Below are 18,280 nucleotides of genomic sequence, written 5' to 3' on the forward strand. Positions count from 1 at the left end.
ACCGCCCACCTTGGTGTCGTCTGCAAATTTAACCAATTTACTGTATGTATTTGTGTCAATATCATTAATGTAAATTAGGAACAATAGTGGTCCTAAAAACCCTGCGGTACCCCACTATGAACGGAGGCCCACTGTGACATTGTGCCTCTAATAACTACTCGCTGCTTCCTGTCAGTTAGCCAGTTTTTGATCCAAACTGCCACAGTTCCTAAAATCCCTGCAGCTTTAAACTTTAGCAAGAGCCGTTTGTGGGGGACAACATCAAAGGCCTTCTGGAAATCTAAGTAAATCACATCATAGGCCTTTTTGTGATCAATTTCACTTGTAGCTTCCTCAAAGAACTTAAATAGATTTGTTAAACAAGATCTAACTCTCCTAAATCCATGTTGGCTATCCTTTATGTTATTTGCATCTAGGTAATCTACCATTTTCACTTGAATTATAGCTTCCATTATTTTTCCAGTAATGCTAATTAAACTGATTGGCCTATAGTTTGCTGGATTACTTCTATCCCCTTTTTTGAATATGGGTGTTGTATTAGCATGCTTCCAATCTGATGGTACCACACCCGCAGATAACGATTTCTGGAATATTAAAGTTAAAGGTTGGCTAATAATATCCCTCATCTCTTTTAAAACTATAGGTAAGATGCCATCAGGCCCCTGCGATTTATTTATTTTGAGTTTAGCTAGGCTTAGTATCACTTCAACCTCAGTTATACATATATTGGTCATAGACGATGCTGTATTCGTATTAATTGGTGGTAAGTTACTTGTGTTCTCCATTGTGAACACCCTTGAAAAATAATCATTAAATTCATTTACTATATCAATTTTATTATCAATTATAAGTCCCTTACTATCCTGCAAATTAGTGATTTCAACTTTTAGTGCTCTCTTGGAGTTAAAATATTGGAAGAAACCTTTACTGTCATCCTTAGCCTCCAATGCAATTTTTCTTTCTACATCCCTCTTGGATAGCCTAATGTCATTTTTTAACTCTGCCTGTAGACTTAGATACTCCTGCTTAATTTTGAAATCATTAGTTATTTTCCAATTGTGGAACAGAGCCATTTTCCTCCTGACTTTATTCTTAATTTCCTTAGTAAACCACCTTGGTTGTCGTTTCCTAGATTTAGTTTTGCTGGAAACAGGTATGAAGTCCTCTTGCACTTGCAACAATGTGCTTTTGAAAAATTCCCATGCCTCTTCAACTGTTTTGCTATTTAACTCTGTCCAGTTTACAGTTTCTAATTTCCGTCTCATACCATTAAAGTTAGCCTTCCTAACATTGTATACTTTTAATTTCGACTTTGCTCTTCGGACACTAAAATTAACCTCGAATTTAACCATGTTATGATCACTACCGTACAATGGGTCTAAAACCTCTAATTTTCCAATCCTATCCTGGTTATTACAGAAAACAAGATCAAGAAGGGCTTCTCCCCTGGTAGGAGTATTAACAAACTGAGTAAAAAAACAATCCTGTACTAATTCCACCATCTCAAGTTCATTTACAGAAGAGCCAGAGACTGTGTCCCACTGTATCCCAGGTAAATTAAAATCACCCATAACCACCACATCATTTTTATTACTCATAATCCTGATATCATCATATAACATTCTGCTTTCCTCAACAGCTACATTAGGTGCTCTATAACAAACCCCGACAATTAGGCCATTTGAATCTTTAGCATCAAGTTTTATCCATACAGCTTCTGAATATTTATTTTTATCAGTGAGATCCCTTGCCTGCAAGTTTTCTTTTACGTATACTGCAACACCGCTTCTGCATGTTGAACTCTGTGGAGGGTTACCACGAAACTGAGAGCAATTCATAGGCATCAACATCCCAGTCTGATTGTTTGCCTTTGCTTCAGCCCATCAGAGATGCGACGCGATCTGTAGAAGTTTTAGCACGTATGTTGTTTTATCATGTTCTGAATTTTCGGTCAAGTTGTGGTTAGATTTTTCTTGACCGACCCATTCAAGGTCTGAATAGGTAGAGTTGAACACGTGTTGACCCATTCAAGTTTTAGCGGGAATGGCTGAGTTTCACGATTTAGGTCGAGGTATAGATCGAAAAAAATTAAACACATCCGTTCATTGTCCGAGTTGGTCAAGTTAAGAGACGTTCGAGTTTCAAGGTTTTTACGGCTTTTTTGAGGACTTAAGCTTCACTGCTGTTAACACTAATAGATATTAGTGCAAACAAAAGGGTTGCATAAGCCGAATTGCATTTTGCTTGGAGGTTAAAGGAGTTTGACATTCATTGGTATGGGAAACGGGTGGTTTTAGCACGCACCTTGCATGAAGGAAGTGGCCCATATATATGCTGATTTAACGAATATGTTTTGCTTTTTAATTTACTACTATATATATTTAACCAGGTTATTTTGTTTAATGCAGGGGCGGCCAATCTTATCCGCAAAGGGCTGGTGTGTATGCGGGTTTTCACCGCAACTCCCTAATTAGATTACTAATTAGAGGACTGATTGGCTGAAGAGTCCTCACACCTGGGTTTGAACAGCTGACCTACAGGTTATCCCAAAAACCTGCATACACACCGGCCCTTTGTGGATAAGATTGGCCACCGCTGGTTTAATGTGTATAATTACACAAAATCTGTTTTTCTTTCTTTTTTTAAAAAAAATTAGCTACTGCAACACCCCGTTAGTGTGCAATAGAAAATCACACAACGCAGATAAACCAGTTTATGCTATATAAGGACAAGTATTCAAATTATAACTGAAGCTTTGAAGAAAATAAAATGTTTTTTTAATATAAATAGGCAGTTGTTTAATTAGGTGCTGTTAATGGTATAGTGCATATCGTGGCGCACAATCACACTGACACTGATCTACCGCCCGCCTCTATAGCTACATGCACAAAGGAACGCGCTTATGGTTAGCATTGTGGTTGCAAATAGACAGGGCTGTTGTGCCCTGTAGGTCCCCGAGCTGTGGTGTCGCAGTATGTTAAGCGTCTTGGGGTAGATAGGGGACTGGGGAACCATGTGGCAGGTGTTCTGCTAGAGCTGTGAACAGAAGCCACCTGACGTTATGCTTTAATGACCTCCTCTGCTATCATGCTTCGGGTTACATTGCCTGTGTGAACAGGGTTTCAAATTTTGTGGAAAAGGGTATTATACAGATTTAAGAGGCGTTTAACAGGATTTATCTCTATAGTTAAAATGTTTTTTATTGGAGATGCATTTAAACTCTGTGTTATAGTTTTGCCAAGGGCAAATGGCTCTATGCTGCCATGCTGTGAGACTCACTGTTTCTAACCACTGACTCTTCACAGCATATTAACACTAAATAATTTACAAATGTGCGCATCCTTCCTACACATTTTACTTTACAGTTAATTCTGTCAGTGAATGGAGTCATTGTTTTTGCTGAATCTTGGGAAGTCATGCTTGGCCTGTTGCTTGGCAGTGGACCATATGTTCACCAGTCCACAGATTTTGAACCTATGAGTGCATCAGTTGTAGGGAACCTTCTGTGTGTCAGCATAGGGGAAGAAGTGCCATAATTGATTCTGGTAGCATGAAATCCTGGGAATTTGGGAAATGGTACATTGTACATGGCTCTTGTTTTATGAGCCATGAATTTAAGGCAGATAAAAATAATGGAATGCATCAGATTCCATTTAGTTGTGTGTATTGTTTATTACTGTATATTGTTTTAAAAGGAAGGGTGGCTTAACACTATAATTTGTGCTGTTGTACATCCACCATTATTGCCCTCAATTTGGAGGAAAAATAAAGATGGTTAAATGTACCTGTCGGCCTGCTAGATCCCTGCTTTATCAGGACAGGTGTGTGTGAAGATAGAAGGATCACTTATCTCCGCTTCGGTGTGAAATGCTTCCATCGCCATGCTGTGGAAACGTACTCCAAAAGGCCTTTCCTTTGTTGCTGGCACACATGGATCTGAGGGTGACACGCGTTGGTATGCAGTTGGATGACAGTCAGGTTCTTTTCTTAGGCTCGGTGTAACAATGGGAATCTGTTGCCCGGACAATAGTCCTTGTAATTATTAAAATGGTAGCTTCTGACTGCTGTAACACACACACACACACACACACACACACACACACACACACACTATTATGAAACTAGCACAAGGAGGTGATTAAGTTTGAATCCAAGATTGAAAACCTCAGAATTCTGAAAGTGTGGAAAAGTGCTGATGGTGAAGTACTGCTGTTTGACAGGAAATGTTTTTATAATTTATAAGGGAAACATATGTAGCCAGACAAATTCATTATGGGGAAGGCTAAATTGGACTCATGCAAACAAAAGGTGGAATGAAATTATTTTTTTAGCATAATTCAGTGTAGGGTGATGCCTAGACATCTGTAAACAAAGCACTTGGTTATTTTAATGTCTGAATACCAGATAAATTTTAAACTTTAATGAAAACCATATATATCTTAACATACTGCTGTAAATTTTTTCCAACATTGCTTTAAATTGGCCTTCCTCCAAATGAGGAGTATTGTTAGCCTCTGTGATGCTGAGGGAAATGGGATAGAATGAGCTCTTTAAATAAGGGGTTATTGAAATGTTGCCCCCTGTGTGTTGTAAGAGTATGTACAGGGCTGTGTGTGTGTGCATGCACATGCATGTTTATAGCCCTATTTACACTTGATTTTAAAATGCGTCTTGGGCGATGGGATCACACAAACCACTTTCACAAAAACTGTGTGCAGTAACGCAGTCTGAATGCAGGTGGTCAGTTGGACACCTTGGAGATGCATAATAGACATAGGTGTATATGGCGAAGTAATTTGGCTGTCTATTTGTGATCCCGTCACCCAAGATGCATTTTAAAACCAAGTGTAATTAGGGCCTGTGTGTCTGTGTCTGTTTAAGATGAACGCACATTGACGGATTCCAGTTACAGATCCCATGGGATTACTGGAAGGGTGCCTCTTAATTAATGTCAGCGAGAGCTCAGAAAGCCAGATATTCTCTTCAACATATGTTCTCATGTTCGGTAGTGCTCTTTAAATAGCCCCTCAACCATCCTACGCTCGTTCTAACGGAATTACTTTTAACCTCTTTTTTTTCCAATTAGCAATTTAGGGAAATTAATATATTATGTTGTAATATAACACATACGTTTTTATATTTATCCATTTTATTTCATTCATTGGTTTGTTTATATCATTCCACCTTTCACAGGTGCTCATTCTGTAGAGTAATCAATAATGAGGAAATAATCTGTGGAATAGTCCTTTATAGTCCTTGTTTATGAAGACTGGGAGTTTCTGGGAGCGTGTGTGTGAGAGAGAGCGAGAGAGAGAGAACTGGGGGACATGTCTTTCCGTCCCATAAGGATAACTTCAATTTTTTAAAAAATCTGTAAATACAGTCAAAAAATCTAATTTTGTCTTGTTTGGTTACTTACGGTTAAGGTTAGGTTAGGGTTGGGTAGGAGTAAAGGTTTTCATTGTTGGGATTAGGTTTTTGCTGATAGAAATCAATGGAGAGTCCCCATAAAGATGTGAGTGTTTGTGTGCGTGCGTGTGCACATGCACACACACGCTCGTGTGGAGTATCTTGCTCCAATTACCACCTTGCTGAATGCTGAAGTGTTGAAATACAAGCCGGAGCAAAACGGACCCCAGTGTCATTGGTTGTGTCAAGGTCACGCAAAGAGCTGCCTCTCCTTTCCTGACCAGTTTGACCGAGGCTCGCTGGGGAGGCCAGCCCTGTTTCTGGACTGTTTGGTATGGGGGAACATTGGCCCGCCTGCATGGTTTTAATCTTAGAATTACAGTGTGTATGACTATAGCACTTAGAGGGAGTGTTTGGGGCTGTCTGCTGAGGACAGCGGCTGCCCTCTGTTTTCTGACCTTTAGATGACTGTGCATTTGGAGTCGTGTGTGGTGCGCAGCCGGACATAGCTGTAATGGTGAGAAGGATTATAGACGGGAAAGAGTTCTGTAGCCTAAACTGGAAGCCCCCTTGCTTCACTGATCACTCCATGGGAATATGACAACATGTGATTTTAAGGAAGAGTAGCCTCTATTGCTGGTATGAGCAAAGGTGCTGCAGGTGTGTAACTGTTTGTTTGAATTGCTGTCATTTTTGATCTCTAGGCATTCTGGCAGATAAGATGTTCTCTACTTCCATTTTAGAATTAGTTATGTTTATAAATATGTTTATAGATTCAGTTTTTTGATAATCGGTAATTTTTGTGATACTGTAGACCTCATTAAGCAATAGTGCTTTTAATAAGCACAGTTTTTTTTTTTTTTCTTTTTGAATGCTGCTTGGCAGCGTAAAAAAAAGTTGGTGTAGACTTGGGAATTGAAACAGCCGTGTAGTATACAGTATATTACAGCATTAGGCCTCTGTGTTAGAAAGCCTTTCCACATACTTAGGAGGTCTTTGAGGCAGCGGAAGACATCTCACTGTTTTGTTGAGCCTATGTTTCCATATTGTGTAATTGAATAGCTCCTTTCCTACTTTTTGTAATGGTCATATTTGAAAACACTTGATGGTGACATGTTTTTGGCATAGTGAATCAAGGCAAAATAAAGATTGATTAAGATGTCATGTATGTGGCCTAAATCTCACTTTGAGAATTTAGCTTATGTAGTTTGTGTTTGTGGTATGTATGTGTGTGTGAACAGTATCACTGTGGTGTCCCATGTCATTCCATTTCCTTCTGCCAGATCGTTCCCTCCATCTGTCAATCGCACAGGTATCCATAGGGGTAACTTTGCTCTCTTCAGGTAAGGCTGTGTAGCACTTTGTGTGATGAACAAAGAAAGTGGTGGGTGTGCTTTTAGAGCTCTTCTGGAGGCCACTGTCCTGCGGTGCGTCGGTCTGCACCCTGAGTGTGCTCTGTCTCTGTCCTAGACATGTTCTTTGACTGGAAGCAGAATGCCAACGAGGTGATCGTGAAGCTGCGCTCGGGTGATGGGATCACGAGAGTGGAGGACGTCAGCGCAGATTTCTCAGACACCGCCTGTCAGATTAATTTCCCAGGTAATCCCACCCTGTCTTACTCAGATTGGTTCAGTGTTTACACCTTAATGAGCAAAATGGTAGGATATTCTCATGCCCTTTACGTTTGTTTATATCAAGACATTAAAATCAGTGATGAGCCATGAGTAGCAGTGGGTAAACGGAATGTCTCCAGGGCTTAAACCTGTCAGGCCTTGGCTCCCATTCTTAAGCTCAAAGTGTCTGTCCTGAGGATTTATGGTCCCATGGGCCCGTTGTCTTGCTGCAGATGGGCGTCAGTGGAGCTGCCACCTGCATGCAGAGATTGAGAGTTCCTGCAGCAAGGTACAGTACAAGGAGAAGGGCAGTTACCTGCAGCTGGTCATGCAGAAGAAGATCCCCTTTAACTCTTGGCCTTCGCTCACGGTAAGGTACTCTGCGTGCCCCCATATGCCATCCCATGGGTCGGAACCCACTTACGGTTAAGTACTGCCTGACCTAAAGGTGAACGTACTTTTGCATGTTCGCCCCATTTAAGCGAAACAAAAAGGACGACGAGCCCATGAAAATCAAGACGGGCAACAGTAAAGGGCAGGAGTTGAGGAAGCCCATGCCAGTGGAGGAGGTTGCCCAGTTGGACAAAGGCCCTGGGCAGCCATCTGCGGTACCCGAGCCCAAAAGAGGCAAGTTGGACCGCAACTTGAAGCGCGCCAAGAACAAGCCATCTGAGAAATCTGAACCCGGGGTGAAGGGCACCGGGTTGACCGTCTCCCTGGGCAAGGTGGACATCCCCATTGAACCCAGTGCCAAGCGGACAAGCCGGGCCACCAGGAGCTCCAAGGACACTGGGCTTGGTCTCCCTAGGGAGGCCGCGACAAAGACCTCGGCCTGTACCAGTCCCGACATCCTGCCGGACCCAGGCACTCCTCAGGGCCATGACCGCCAGCCAAGGAAGACAAGCGGAGACCAGAGGGGTCTGTCGCCACAGGTGGTAGCACTGGAGGACCGAAAGCCAGGCAGCAAAACTCAGGTGAGTGAACCTGCAACTGGAGGCCTGTTTCTTCTGTTTTTGACTGATTTGCAGGTGAATAAGCTTTCGGATCCTCCTCCTTGCATTTGGTTTTCTGACCATTATACCATTTGGTTCCTCTTCTATCTACGAAGCTCAGTTTCCCTCAGTCAAATGTTTTTTTCCAAGATTCTATTGTTTTTTTCCAGGTGGCAGTTGTGGAGGAGCCAGGCAGACAGGTCCCCCTGACACAGACTAGCCCTGGGGTCTCGGATCATAACGAAGCAAACCTTCCACCCTCTGTGGAGAACGGCCACCAGAGGGAGCCCTCTCAAGGGATGCTGAAGCCAAGCACACATGGGGAGCAGCCCCCAGACCCTGTACCCACAGAGGTAGAGATGACTTCATCATCCGACAGTCTTGAGGCGGGGAAGCCCGTGGCAGCACAGCCTGAGGTGACCACCTACAAGAAGGACAAGGATTCCTGCCAGACAGACATGGAGGAGAAGACAGACATATCCAAAGAAGAATTTGGTCAGTTTTTTTTTTTACCCAAAATACAACAGGGTTGGTGATTGAACTGAGAGTAGAAAGCTGTGACCAGTCAGTTTGTCCGTCCAGCAGAGTGCTGTAATTAACACTGCTTCTGCGTCATACTGATGGATGCAAGAATTTACTCTGTGCCAGACTGTGAGCATGAACGTTGAAGGATGCAAACAGAACAACCTTGCATATTAAGTCGTATGTAATGTTGCATTCCATAGTTGCAGGTGTGGTAAATGATTTTAAAGAATGACAGTTTTGCTCTTGAAGTCCGTTGTAAACCACATAATATTTATTACAGCCTGAAGACGTCCGGGTTGTGGATAACCCCTGTCATAGTGTGTTGCTCTGGAGGCATTTCTAAAGCCCCCCTGTTTTTCCTACAGCTCCAGAACCCATGGTGAACTTGACATTCGTGAAGAGTGATTCCTACGAGAAGGGGAACGACCTCATGGTAGTGAATGTGTACTTGAAGGCTATTTGCAGAGAGACGGCCAAGGTGCTATTCCGAGAGCAGGACTTCACGCTCATCTTCCAAACCAGGTGGCAGCTCTCTTCCTCCTCCAGCTAAAACACTGTTGATCCCTGAATCAATGGGGGTAAATTGGTCTCTAGACATTCCATGCGGGGTGTTTAACGAGGCTAATGTACCACTCATTTTTTAAAATGTTTTTTATTTGACAGTGATCCAAACTTTTTGCGCCTTCACTCGGACTGTGGACCAAACACTGTCTTTAAGTGGCAGGTGAAACTCAGGAACCTCATTGACCCTGACCAGTGTACCTATGCCTTCACGCCGTTGCGCATCGACATCACGCTGAAGAAGAGGCACAGCCAGCGCTGGGGGGGCCTGGAGGCCCCAGCCCCACAAGGTCTGCCGCCTGGCTTCTGCTCGGTCCCCCGCTGGTTGTGCAACAGCCTTATTTAGCATCTAACCACAAGCTCTTTCCTCCCCTGTTTAAGGTGCAGTGGGTGGCGCCAAGGTCGCTGTGCCCTCCGGGCCCGCTTCTCTCGATAAGAGCCAGCCTGGGGGCAGCCAGCACCCCCTCCCCGCCAAGGAAGAACCCCGGGCCGTGGAGAATGACAAGCCTGTCCGTACCGAGGACGGGGGACTGGACGGTGTGGCCACTCGCACGGTCGTCGAGCATGTCCCCATCAAGCAGGAGCCCCTAGTGGCCACGGTGAGTGAGGAGACATCTTGTCCTCCGGAGACGGGTAAGGCTGCTTGCTCCGGCTCCTGGAATTACAGCAGGCAGCTGGGATTGCCACAAATAACCATGGAGGCATGTCAGCCGCACAGCGTCTAATCGCTAATTTTAAACCAAGAGAGAGTCCTTGGTGCTAAAATGGAGAATTCGGGGAGTTTGTCACGGCATGGTGGGAAAACCATGACTTCTTCCTTCAGCCGAAACCGATGTGCATGGTGCCGCCCATGACGCACGCACCGCCCATGAACAGCGAGCGTGCGGAAGAGGAGGAGGAGAAGAAGGTGTGCCTGCCGGGATTCACAGGCCTGGTCAACCTCGGCAACACGTGCTTCATGAACAGCGTCATCCAGTCGTTGTCCAACACACGGGAGCTGCGGGACTACTTCCACGGTGAGCCAGGCTTTGTGAGGCATTATACGTGTTCTTAGGTGGAGCTTACGCCAAGTGACCGTGGTTTCCCTGAATCTTCCGTGGTACCATGATTCCTTTTTAAATTGTGCGTTTAATTTCTCTTGGTTTATGGATGAGGGTTGTTTGTGTGAACTTCCTCCATTTTGTCCATCGCCGCTCAGATCGCGCCTTCGAAGCCGAGATCAACTGCAGTAACCCGCTGGGTACAGGCGGCCGACTAGCCATCGGCTTCGCCGTACTGCTGCGAGCCCTCTGGAAGGGCACCCACCATGCCTTCCAGCCTTCCAAGCTCAAGGTGCATCCTCAGCACTCCTCAGCCCCCTTCCGCCTTCCGCTCAGCTCCTCCCTGCCCTGCCTCGCCCCACCACAATGCCACTTCAGTCAAACATTACACATTATGACATGATTTCTCCACATTATCAGGGATCCCCCTGGTGCTTTTATCTGCTGCTACTTAACTAGCCCAGGCTTTCAGTCCTGTTCGGTCCTGCTCTGTTTCACCTGCAATTGTAATCAATTGGCTTTGATTCAGTAGGCTAATGAATCAGACCTTTGAAGTCACATTAGAGAATGCTCATTAGGCCCCTGATTGACTGAAATCATTAACATGGTTTTTTTAATGTCAAATTACAAAACCACTTCTCACTTTTGCTGTTGAATTTCAGTTGTGATTTGATTGTAATATAATGGTGAACACTTGGTTTGTCAACACCTGAGGTGTTCAGAGTCCATCCGGAATGAAAAGAGGATACTTTTACAGGATGCTATACTATATAGCCAGACTAGACATGTAGCTGTGTGTGTGTGCGCACTCGCTTTGTGCCTACTGTGCTTTTAGGAAGTCATATAGCCATTAGTGGAGACACCAGAGATATCACTGTGCTTATCTGAGGTGCTACAGATTTGTTTGGTACCATTCAGCCATTCATTCTCTGAGACATTCCTCCTCTGGCCGTTGCCTTTGCTGTCCTAATGCCTGTGCTGACTGGCATTTTCTCATGCCCTAAGGCCATCGTGGCCAGCAAGGCCAGCCAGTTCACTGGGTATGCCCAGCATGACGCTCAGGAGTTTATGGCGTTCCTGCTGGACGGGCTTCATGAGGACCTGAACCGCATCCAGAACAAGCCTTACACCGAGACCGTGGACTCAGACGGGCGGCAGGATGAGGTGCGATGGCCGCGGCGGGCTCCTGCCGGGGAAGCGGGCATGATGGTGGCCCGGGCTAAGGGCATGAGGCGAACAGTGGCATGTCCTGTACGTGAACCTGGACTCCTCTCTCTCTGTCCAACATGCAGGTTGTGGCTGAGGAGGCCTGGCAGAGGCACAAGCTGAGGAACGACTCCTTCATTGTGGACCTTTTCCAAGGCCAGTACAAGTCCAAGCTGGTCTGTCCCATCTGCTCCAAGGTACATATTACCTGCGGGTTAGAGCAGCTGCTGAAGCCGTCCACCAGCCACACATCATACTGGGCAGCCTCACAAAGTGCGGGTGCATCCCTGGAGGGGCGGCCTATCCATCACACGGCGCAGATATTTTATTCTTTATATCTTGGAATTTTTCGCAACACTAAAACTCTGATTTGGTTGAAAATTATTTGGTTGAGCTAAATTATTATTCCTTAAACTGAAGATAAGTGGCTTTCACTGGTCAAACTGCTTGACTCCCTTATTATTTATATATTTTTTTAATTTTTTTTTGCTCTGTGGTGCAAATGATCAAACTTGTTGAAAGATTAGCCATAGGCACCTCCCTGCTGGAATGAATGCTTCTTAATTAGGTCAGGGAGGTTCTTGGATCATAGTTGGATAGTGTGATTAAGCTGATCAAGCACAGTTTTCAGTGTGATGTTTAGGCTGTGAGGGGCAGTACAGTGGCTCAGCACCTCATACTTCCAAGACTGGACATTCAGTCACTGCACCCTGTCCAAACAAGCTAATTGGCATCTCTGAAATGCCTTTGTGCGTGTGAGTGTGCGTGTGCTACCCTTCCCATTGTGCCATCTGTGACCCTTGACTGGGTGAGCAGATGGGAGACTGTTCCATGGATGGATATTGGTTGTCCTTTTGGAACAGCAGTCTTTATTCTGTCATTTTTAAACCTTTCAGGTGTCCATAACATTTGACCCCTTCCTGTACCTGCCAGTCCCCCTACCTCAAAAGCAGAAAATCCTGACAGTCTTTTACTTTGCAAAGGAACCTCACAAGACACCCATCAAGGTAAAACACACTTTACATGGTGGTATTTTGCAATTAAGCATATATTTTTGTATGTGCCCATTCTAATAGAGCACTTTTGGCTGCTACATTAGTTCAGTTCTGTTGCCTCTTCATTTTAATACCTTCTGTGTTTGTGTGCCAGTTCTTGGTGAGTGTCAGCAAAGAGAATTCCAGCACAGCGGAGGTGTTGGAGTCCATATCCAGAAGTGTGCGGGTCAAGCAGGAGAATCTGCGCTTGGCAGAGGTAGGGTGCTCTTCCACCCTGCTTTTATCCTCCTCTTCACTAGCAGGATTGTTGCAGTATATTTGGAAGCCTTGTTAAGATTTTTGGTGGATTTAGTTAGGATTTTGTGTCAGACAAACCTCAGAGATATAACATACATTCATCCAGTACTGTTATGAGTCACATGTTCAGAAGGTCAGCACCCACTGAGTATGCTCTTAATATACTTTTAGTGACCTTTGCAGTGAGATGTTCAACATTGCAAGTTGACCTTTAGAGGGAGGAGATGTTCCATATTGTGAAGATTTCCTGTTTCCCTGGTTGAATAACAGCTTGTTTGAAGCAATTTGACATTTCTTATTCTGACTGGAGGATTATTGTCTGGGTTGCAGGTCTGTAAGAATCGTTTCAATCGAATCTTCCACCCATCCTTCTCCCTGGATACGGTCTCTCCCTCGGACATGCTCCTGTGCTTTGAGGTGCTTTCGAAAGAGCTGGCCAAGGAGCGGGTCGTTATCCTGCGGGTACAGCAGGTAAACTGTGCCTCGAGTGCATAATGCCGATTGACTGCTGCAAGTGGAACCAGCGTCACTGACGACACGCATGGGTTGGTTCATCAAGTGATACTGACTATGCTGTGATCTACCGCACAGAGACCACAGGTCCCTAGCCTCCCCATCAGCAAGTGTGCCGCCTGCCAGAAGCCCCCACAGGGCGAGGATGAGAAGCTGCGGCGCTGCACGCGATGCTACCGCGTGGGATACTGCAATCAGTAAGTCATCATCAGCAGCGGGCAGCACTCAGTGGGGTCTGTGCCTTGGTGTGCACAGCCAGGATGCCACAAGGGGGCAGTAATGATATGACTACTCGTGTGGTACTTCTGGTTCCCCTTATAATTGGAGCAGCTGATTTGAGTTCCTTCCACTTTTTGCTTAGAATTTGTCAGAAGAATCACTGGCCTGTGCATAAGACCCTCTGTCGCCCAAATGTGGAGAATGTGGGCCTCCCCTTCCTAGTCAGCATCCCTGAGTCCCGACTGACCTACTCCCGGCTCAGCCAGCTCCTGCAGGGCTACTCCAGGTATGAGGGACTCGCACGAGACTTGGGTGCATTAGGTTATCGACCAAAAGCACAAGGACCTTCATCTCATACCTTCCCCTGCCCAGGTACTCCGTAGACGTGTTCCAGCCTCCGTACCAGTCCGGCCGAGTGTCCCCAGAGGCTGGCCAGTACCGCGTGGATCTGCCCTCTGTGGCGTCAGAGGTCTTGGACGGTGTGGTTCAGGAGGCGGACACAGGGTCTAGCAGCACCAGGGACTCGGAGGAGCTGGAGAACCCCAGCCTGACTTCCAGCACAGCCGCTGAGGCACAGCAGGCTGCGGGACAGTCTGCAGGAAATCTACACTCCTCCTCCACCTCTTGTTCTCGTACTGTGGACTCAGGTTTCTCAGAGAGCCTGCTGGACTCCCACGATTCCCTGGCAGAGAAGGAGACGTCATGCGAGAAGGCTCTTAAGCCAGAAGGTGTGGAATGTCGGGGAGTTGGAGACATATCACAGGCTTTCACTTCACTGTTTTCTCTTGCTGATCTTGTGGCTCATGGCAGCCCTGTATTAGGCATGATGGATGGATGGATGGATGGTTTTGTGGCTAACTTTAATTTCTAATCTCTTCTTGTGATCTTGATGATGTGTATCTGGGTGACTCTGCTCCCAGCTGTGGTGACAGGATACCAGCAGCCCAGCCTTGAGTCAACATCTGGTCCCACCTCCCAGTTCTACATCTCCCTTCTGGACGCCTCCAACAAGGAGCACAAGCTGGAGGACAGGGGTGAGGCTGTCGCAGCTTTCATGGGCAGGGGCATCGCAGCTTTCACGGGCAGGGGCATCGCAGCTTTCAAGGGCAGGGGCATCGCAGCTTTCACGGACAGGGGCATCGCAGCTTACACGGAAAGGGGCATCGCAGCTTTCACGGGCAGGGGCATCGCAGCTTTCACGGACAGGGGCATCGCAGCTTTCACGGACAGGGGCATCGCAGCTTTCACGGACAGGGGCATCGCAGCTTTCACGGACAGGGGCATCGCAGCTTTCACGGGCAGGGGCATCGCAGCTTTCATACGTTTCATCATAATCATTATTCTTAGAAGGCTGGCCATCTTGAATCAGCCAAAAGCGTTTCCGCCATTTTGTCTCGTGTTAAAATGGTGTTAAGATGACAGGTAGCAAGCAGCCCTCCCTCCCCCAGGTGATGCGGCCCTGGATCTTCTAGAGGACTCCACCCTGGAGCTGGTGTGGAAGAACAATGAGCGGCTGAAGGAATACGTGCTGGTGAAGTCTAAGGAGCTCGAGTACATGGAGGACGCTGGGTCGGCCAGTGAGACTGCGCGGGCCGGCCATTTCACCCTGGAGCAGTGCCTGAACCTCTTCACCAGACCGGAGGTGCTCGCCCCGGAGGAGGCATGGTACGCCGGACCTCTGCCCGGGAAGGAGGCCTGTAATACCACGATTTACACTAATGCTGTTTTTGTATTTCGGCTTTTTTTTTTATTTAATGCTATGTACAGTACTGCATTTCATTTTTACTTAAATCTAAGCTTGAATTGCTGGAACTGCAGGTTTCATTTTTATATATAATATATAAAATATATGCACGCACACTTTCTCCAGTTGTAGAATGAAATTAAATATTTACTGAACTGCACAATAACATTCTTCGCCATATTTAGAGTCATTCTGTTCTAGTGTTTGTAGGTTTCATCAAAGACTCCAATAAAAAATAACTATACGCAGCTCACTGATAGGCTTAGACAATTTGAAGCTGTAACATAAGATGTTTTCTTCATCATCGTGATCATCAGCCCTTGATTCCTCATTGTATTATTTGGCACAGTTTCTGGTTATGGTGCTCCTGTTACCTCTGCCAGACCTGGTGCCATATCATGGTTGCCGAGGTGACCCAGCCTCACCATGTGCCCCTTTCCCCATTCAGGTACTGTCCCAAGTGCCAGCAGCACAGGGAGGCCTCCAAGCAGCTAATGCTGTGGCGCCTACCCAATGTGCTCATCATCCAGCTCAAGCGCTTCTCCTTCCGCAGCTTCATCTGGAGGGACAAAATCAATGACATGGTGGACTTCCCTGTCAGGTACTGCTGGCCCCTTGGGGCAATGCATCATTAAATTGCTTATTTTTTAATGGACATCATTATATTTCTGCTTGATTTCAGGAACTTGGACCTCAGCAAATTCTGCATCGGGCAGAAGGATGACAGGCAGCACCCACCCATTTATGACCTGTATGCTGTCATCAATCATTACGGCGGCATGATTGGGGGGCATTATACTGCCTACGCCCGGCTACCCAGCGACAAGAACAGTCAGCGCAGTGACGTGGGTGAGTGTCTCTGTCTCTGTCTGTGTGTGTGTGTGTGTGTGTCTGTGTGTGTGTGTGTGTGTGTCAAAGTTAGTGTTAGCATTTTCCCCATAGAAATGAATGAGTGGTCCCCATAAAGATATGTTTGCGGTGGAACGTTCCTCTTGAGTCTGTGATGTTGTGTGCTAACATCCACAGTATCTTTCATGGCTCCTCTTATCCCTCCAAGGTTGGCGGCTCTTCGATGACAGCACCGTGACCACGGTGGAGGAGAGCCAGGTGGTGACACGCTACGCTTATGTGCTCTTCTACCGCCGGCGGAACTCTCCTGTGGAGCGGCCCGCGCGCCTGGCCAGCCCCCGGGGGGCGGAGTTGCCCATAGCCACGGGAGCAGCAGCCAGTCAGGTTGGTGTGCTGTACCCTGTCCGCCTGCACCGGTATCCACCTGCTGTCCATGGGGCTGTGCATGAATGTGTGTAAGCACACTATCTGTCTTTGTTTATTAGAGAATTTTATCTAAGATCAAAGCCTGACAGATTCCACTAGTGGTACCTTGATAGATGGACTAGCCAAAGTGTCCTATGTCAGTGCTCTTCAAACCTGTCCTCGGGGTCTCTCAGACAGTCCATGTTTTTGCTCTATCCCAATTCCCTGAGAGTTGGGAGAGAGCAAAAACATGGACTGTCTCAGGGTCCCCCCAGCAAGAGCAAAACCAGTCACAGGGCCCTATGGGATGCCATCTATGCTAACATCCATGTCCAGGTGTTCCTCAGAAACCACATGCAAGCTGATCTTGCTGGGCACAGTTGAACTTCCAGGCAGAGTACAGACACAAATGAATTAGGAAAAGAAGCATCACTGCTTCCTGACATTGATTTTACCCCAAGTACAGTAAGTTTACGTTGGTAAACTAGTAACTTCATCTTAATATTAATATTGAATGTTCATGGTGGCTTTTGTCCACTTTAAAGCCTATTTGTGTAAGGAGGGTGAACAGTAGCTGAAAGCCTTGTGAAATGTTGGTGATCAGGTACCGTTTACGCCTAGTTCATTCTTCACTTTTACGGGTGCTGTTACGATCGTGCGACTTCTGTGTACATACACTGCGTATATGCACACGTATAGCAATGATATTCCACCAGACCAGCGAACTGTCAATTTGTTGCACATGTGCAGTTGACGTATATTGATGTGCAAAATGTCCCTAGGCCCAAAATGTAGGCTGCATGTGCACAGTCTGCATAGACACTCATGATGGCGAGATTTCCATTTATTCGCACTGCACGCAGATCGTACTGGCACACGGCGAAGTGAAGCATGAGCATCGTGCTTAAGGGATCAGTCCTGACCAGGGATGGGCTGTTTGCTGGCATGTTGTGGGATGTGGCTTTTCTGTCACTGTTCCTCACACTGCACATATTCTCTGGAGACTGTGCATTTTATGTTCTTGTGAAGGAATCCCCTACTGGATTGAATCTCCTGAAAAGGAAATACAGTCTTTCACTGACAAGCTGCTTTCATGTTATGAAGAAATGGAATGAATGAAGCAGGGGTGTCTTCTGTCAATAATAAATAGCCCTAATCTTTGCTTTATTTTTCATGTATGATCAGTCATTTCTGCATGATGACAGCTGCATGGGTGCATGGTTTATGACAGTATACATGTACATCATACATGTGAAATCTGTCACCAGGATACAGTCTATCCATGTGTGAAATACTTTTGGTCAGCCCTGAGGAGGTTTCTTTGCCATCCTTTGCTGTTCATATTGATGACAAAATGAAACTTCCTTCAGTGTGTATGAACCATTAGGAGCCTGCAGGTTTTCCTACGGAAGGTTTTTTTTTTTTTATTTAATCTTTAAAAAGTGATTCCCTTGTTGGGGGTTATGTTCTGTAACAGCTTCCCTGACATTCATGAAGACATTCCCACTCTGTTTCCCAAATGCGTTTACAGAAGCACCTTTCAAATTAGCTGTTTTCCCTGAATTTAAGTGGATGTATGACTGCAGACACGCAACTGCTCAGGTCTTTTCTCTTAACTGAATCCATCCTCCTAAAGGTGCCTGCCACCTTAAGTACTCTTCCAAAAGATTTGATAAATGTTAAAATGAGAAAACATTGTAAATGATTATTAATAAAGTGTCATTGAGTGGTTGCTTTCGCTGGGTGAAAGCAGGCTGATACCTACCAAAGTGCAGCAAGAACCCTGTGACAGCAGCTGAGATGCTGAGCCCCCATTCATGCCGTTCTCCACTGCGTAAGTGATCTGCTGAAGCGCTCTCGCCCTCCTCCCAGGTGATGGTCTGAAAGTTCACATGTGCCATGTGCTCCAAAT

General features: G+C 45.9%; 1 protein-coding gene across 8 annotated transcripts in view; it reads left to right on the forward strand.

Moving 5' to 3' along the window:
• usp19 (ubiquitin specific peptidase 19) overlaps positions 1-18,280 on the forward strand; it is a 29,207-nt gene that overhangs the window by 4,461 nt on the left and 6,466 nt on the right. For 3 of the 8 annotated variants that reach the window (XM_023825842.2, XM_023825843.2, XM_023825848.2), the window contains exons 3-24: positions 6,880-7,008; positions 7,256-7,392; positions 7,505-7,996; positions 8,185-8,509; positions 8,905-9,061; positions 9,203-9,390; positions 9,482-9,699; positions 9,924-10,116; positions 10,299-10,432; positions 11,146-11,304; positions 11,433-11,543; positions 12,243-12,353; positions 12,496-12,597; positions 12,969-13,109; positions 13,230-13,348; positions 13,513-13,656; positions 13,743-14,098; positions 14,291-14,404; positions 14,819-15,035; positions 15,563-15,715; positions 15,797-15,963; positions 16,172-16,347. In XM_023825842.2, coding sequence (XP_023681610.2) covers positions 6,880-7,008; positions 7,256-7,392; positions 7,505-7,996; positions 8,185-8,509; positions 8,905-9,061; positions 9,203-9,390; positions 9,482-9,699; positions 9,924-10,116; positions 10,299-10,432; positions 11,146-11,304; positions 11,433-11,543; positions 12,243-12,353; positions 12,496-12,597; positions 12,969-13,109; positions 13,230-13,348; positions 13,513-13,656; positions 13,743-14,098; positions 14,291-14,404; positions 14,819-15,035; positions 15,563-15,715; positions 15,797-15,963; positions 16,172-16,347 — 4,043 coding nt within the window. The other 5 variants (XM_023825845.2, XM_023825849.2, XM_023825847.2 and 2 more) reach the window with 4 other exon arrangements.

The sequence above is a fragment of the Paramormyrops kingsleyae genome, chromosome 6 (assembly GCF_048594095.1).
Source record: "Paramormyrops kingsleyae isolate MSU_618 chromosome 6, PKINGS_0.4, whole genome shotgun sequence".
Classification (NCBI taxonomy): domain Eukaryota; kingdom Metazoa; phylum Chordata; class Actinopteri; order Osteoglossiformes; family Mormyridae; genus Paramormyrops; species Paramormyrops kingsleyae.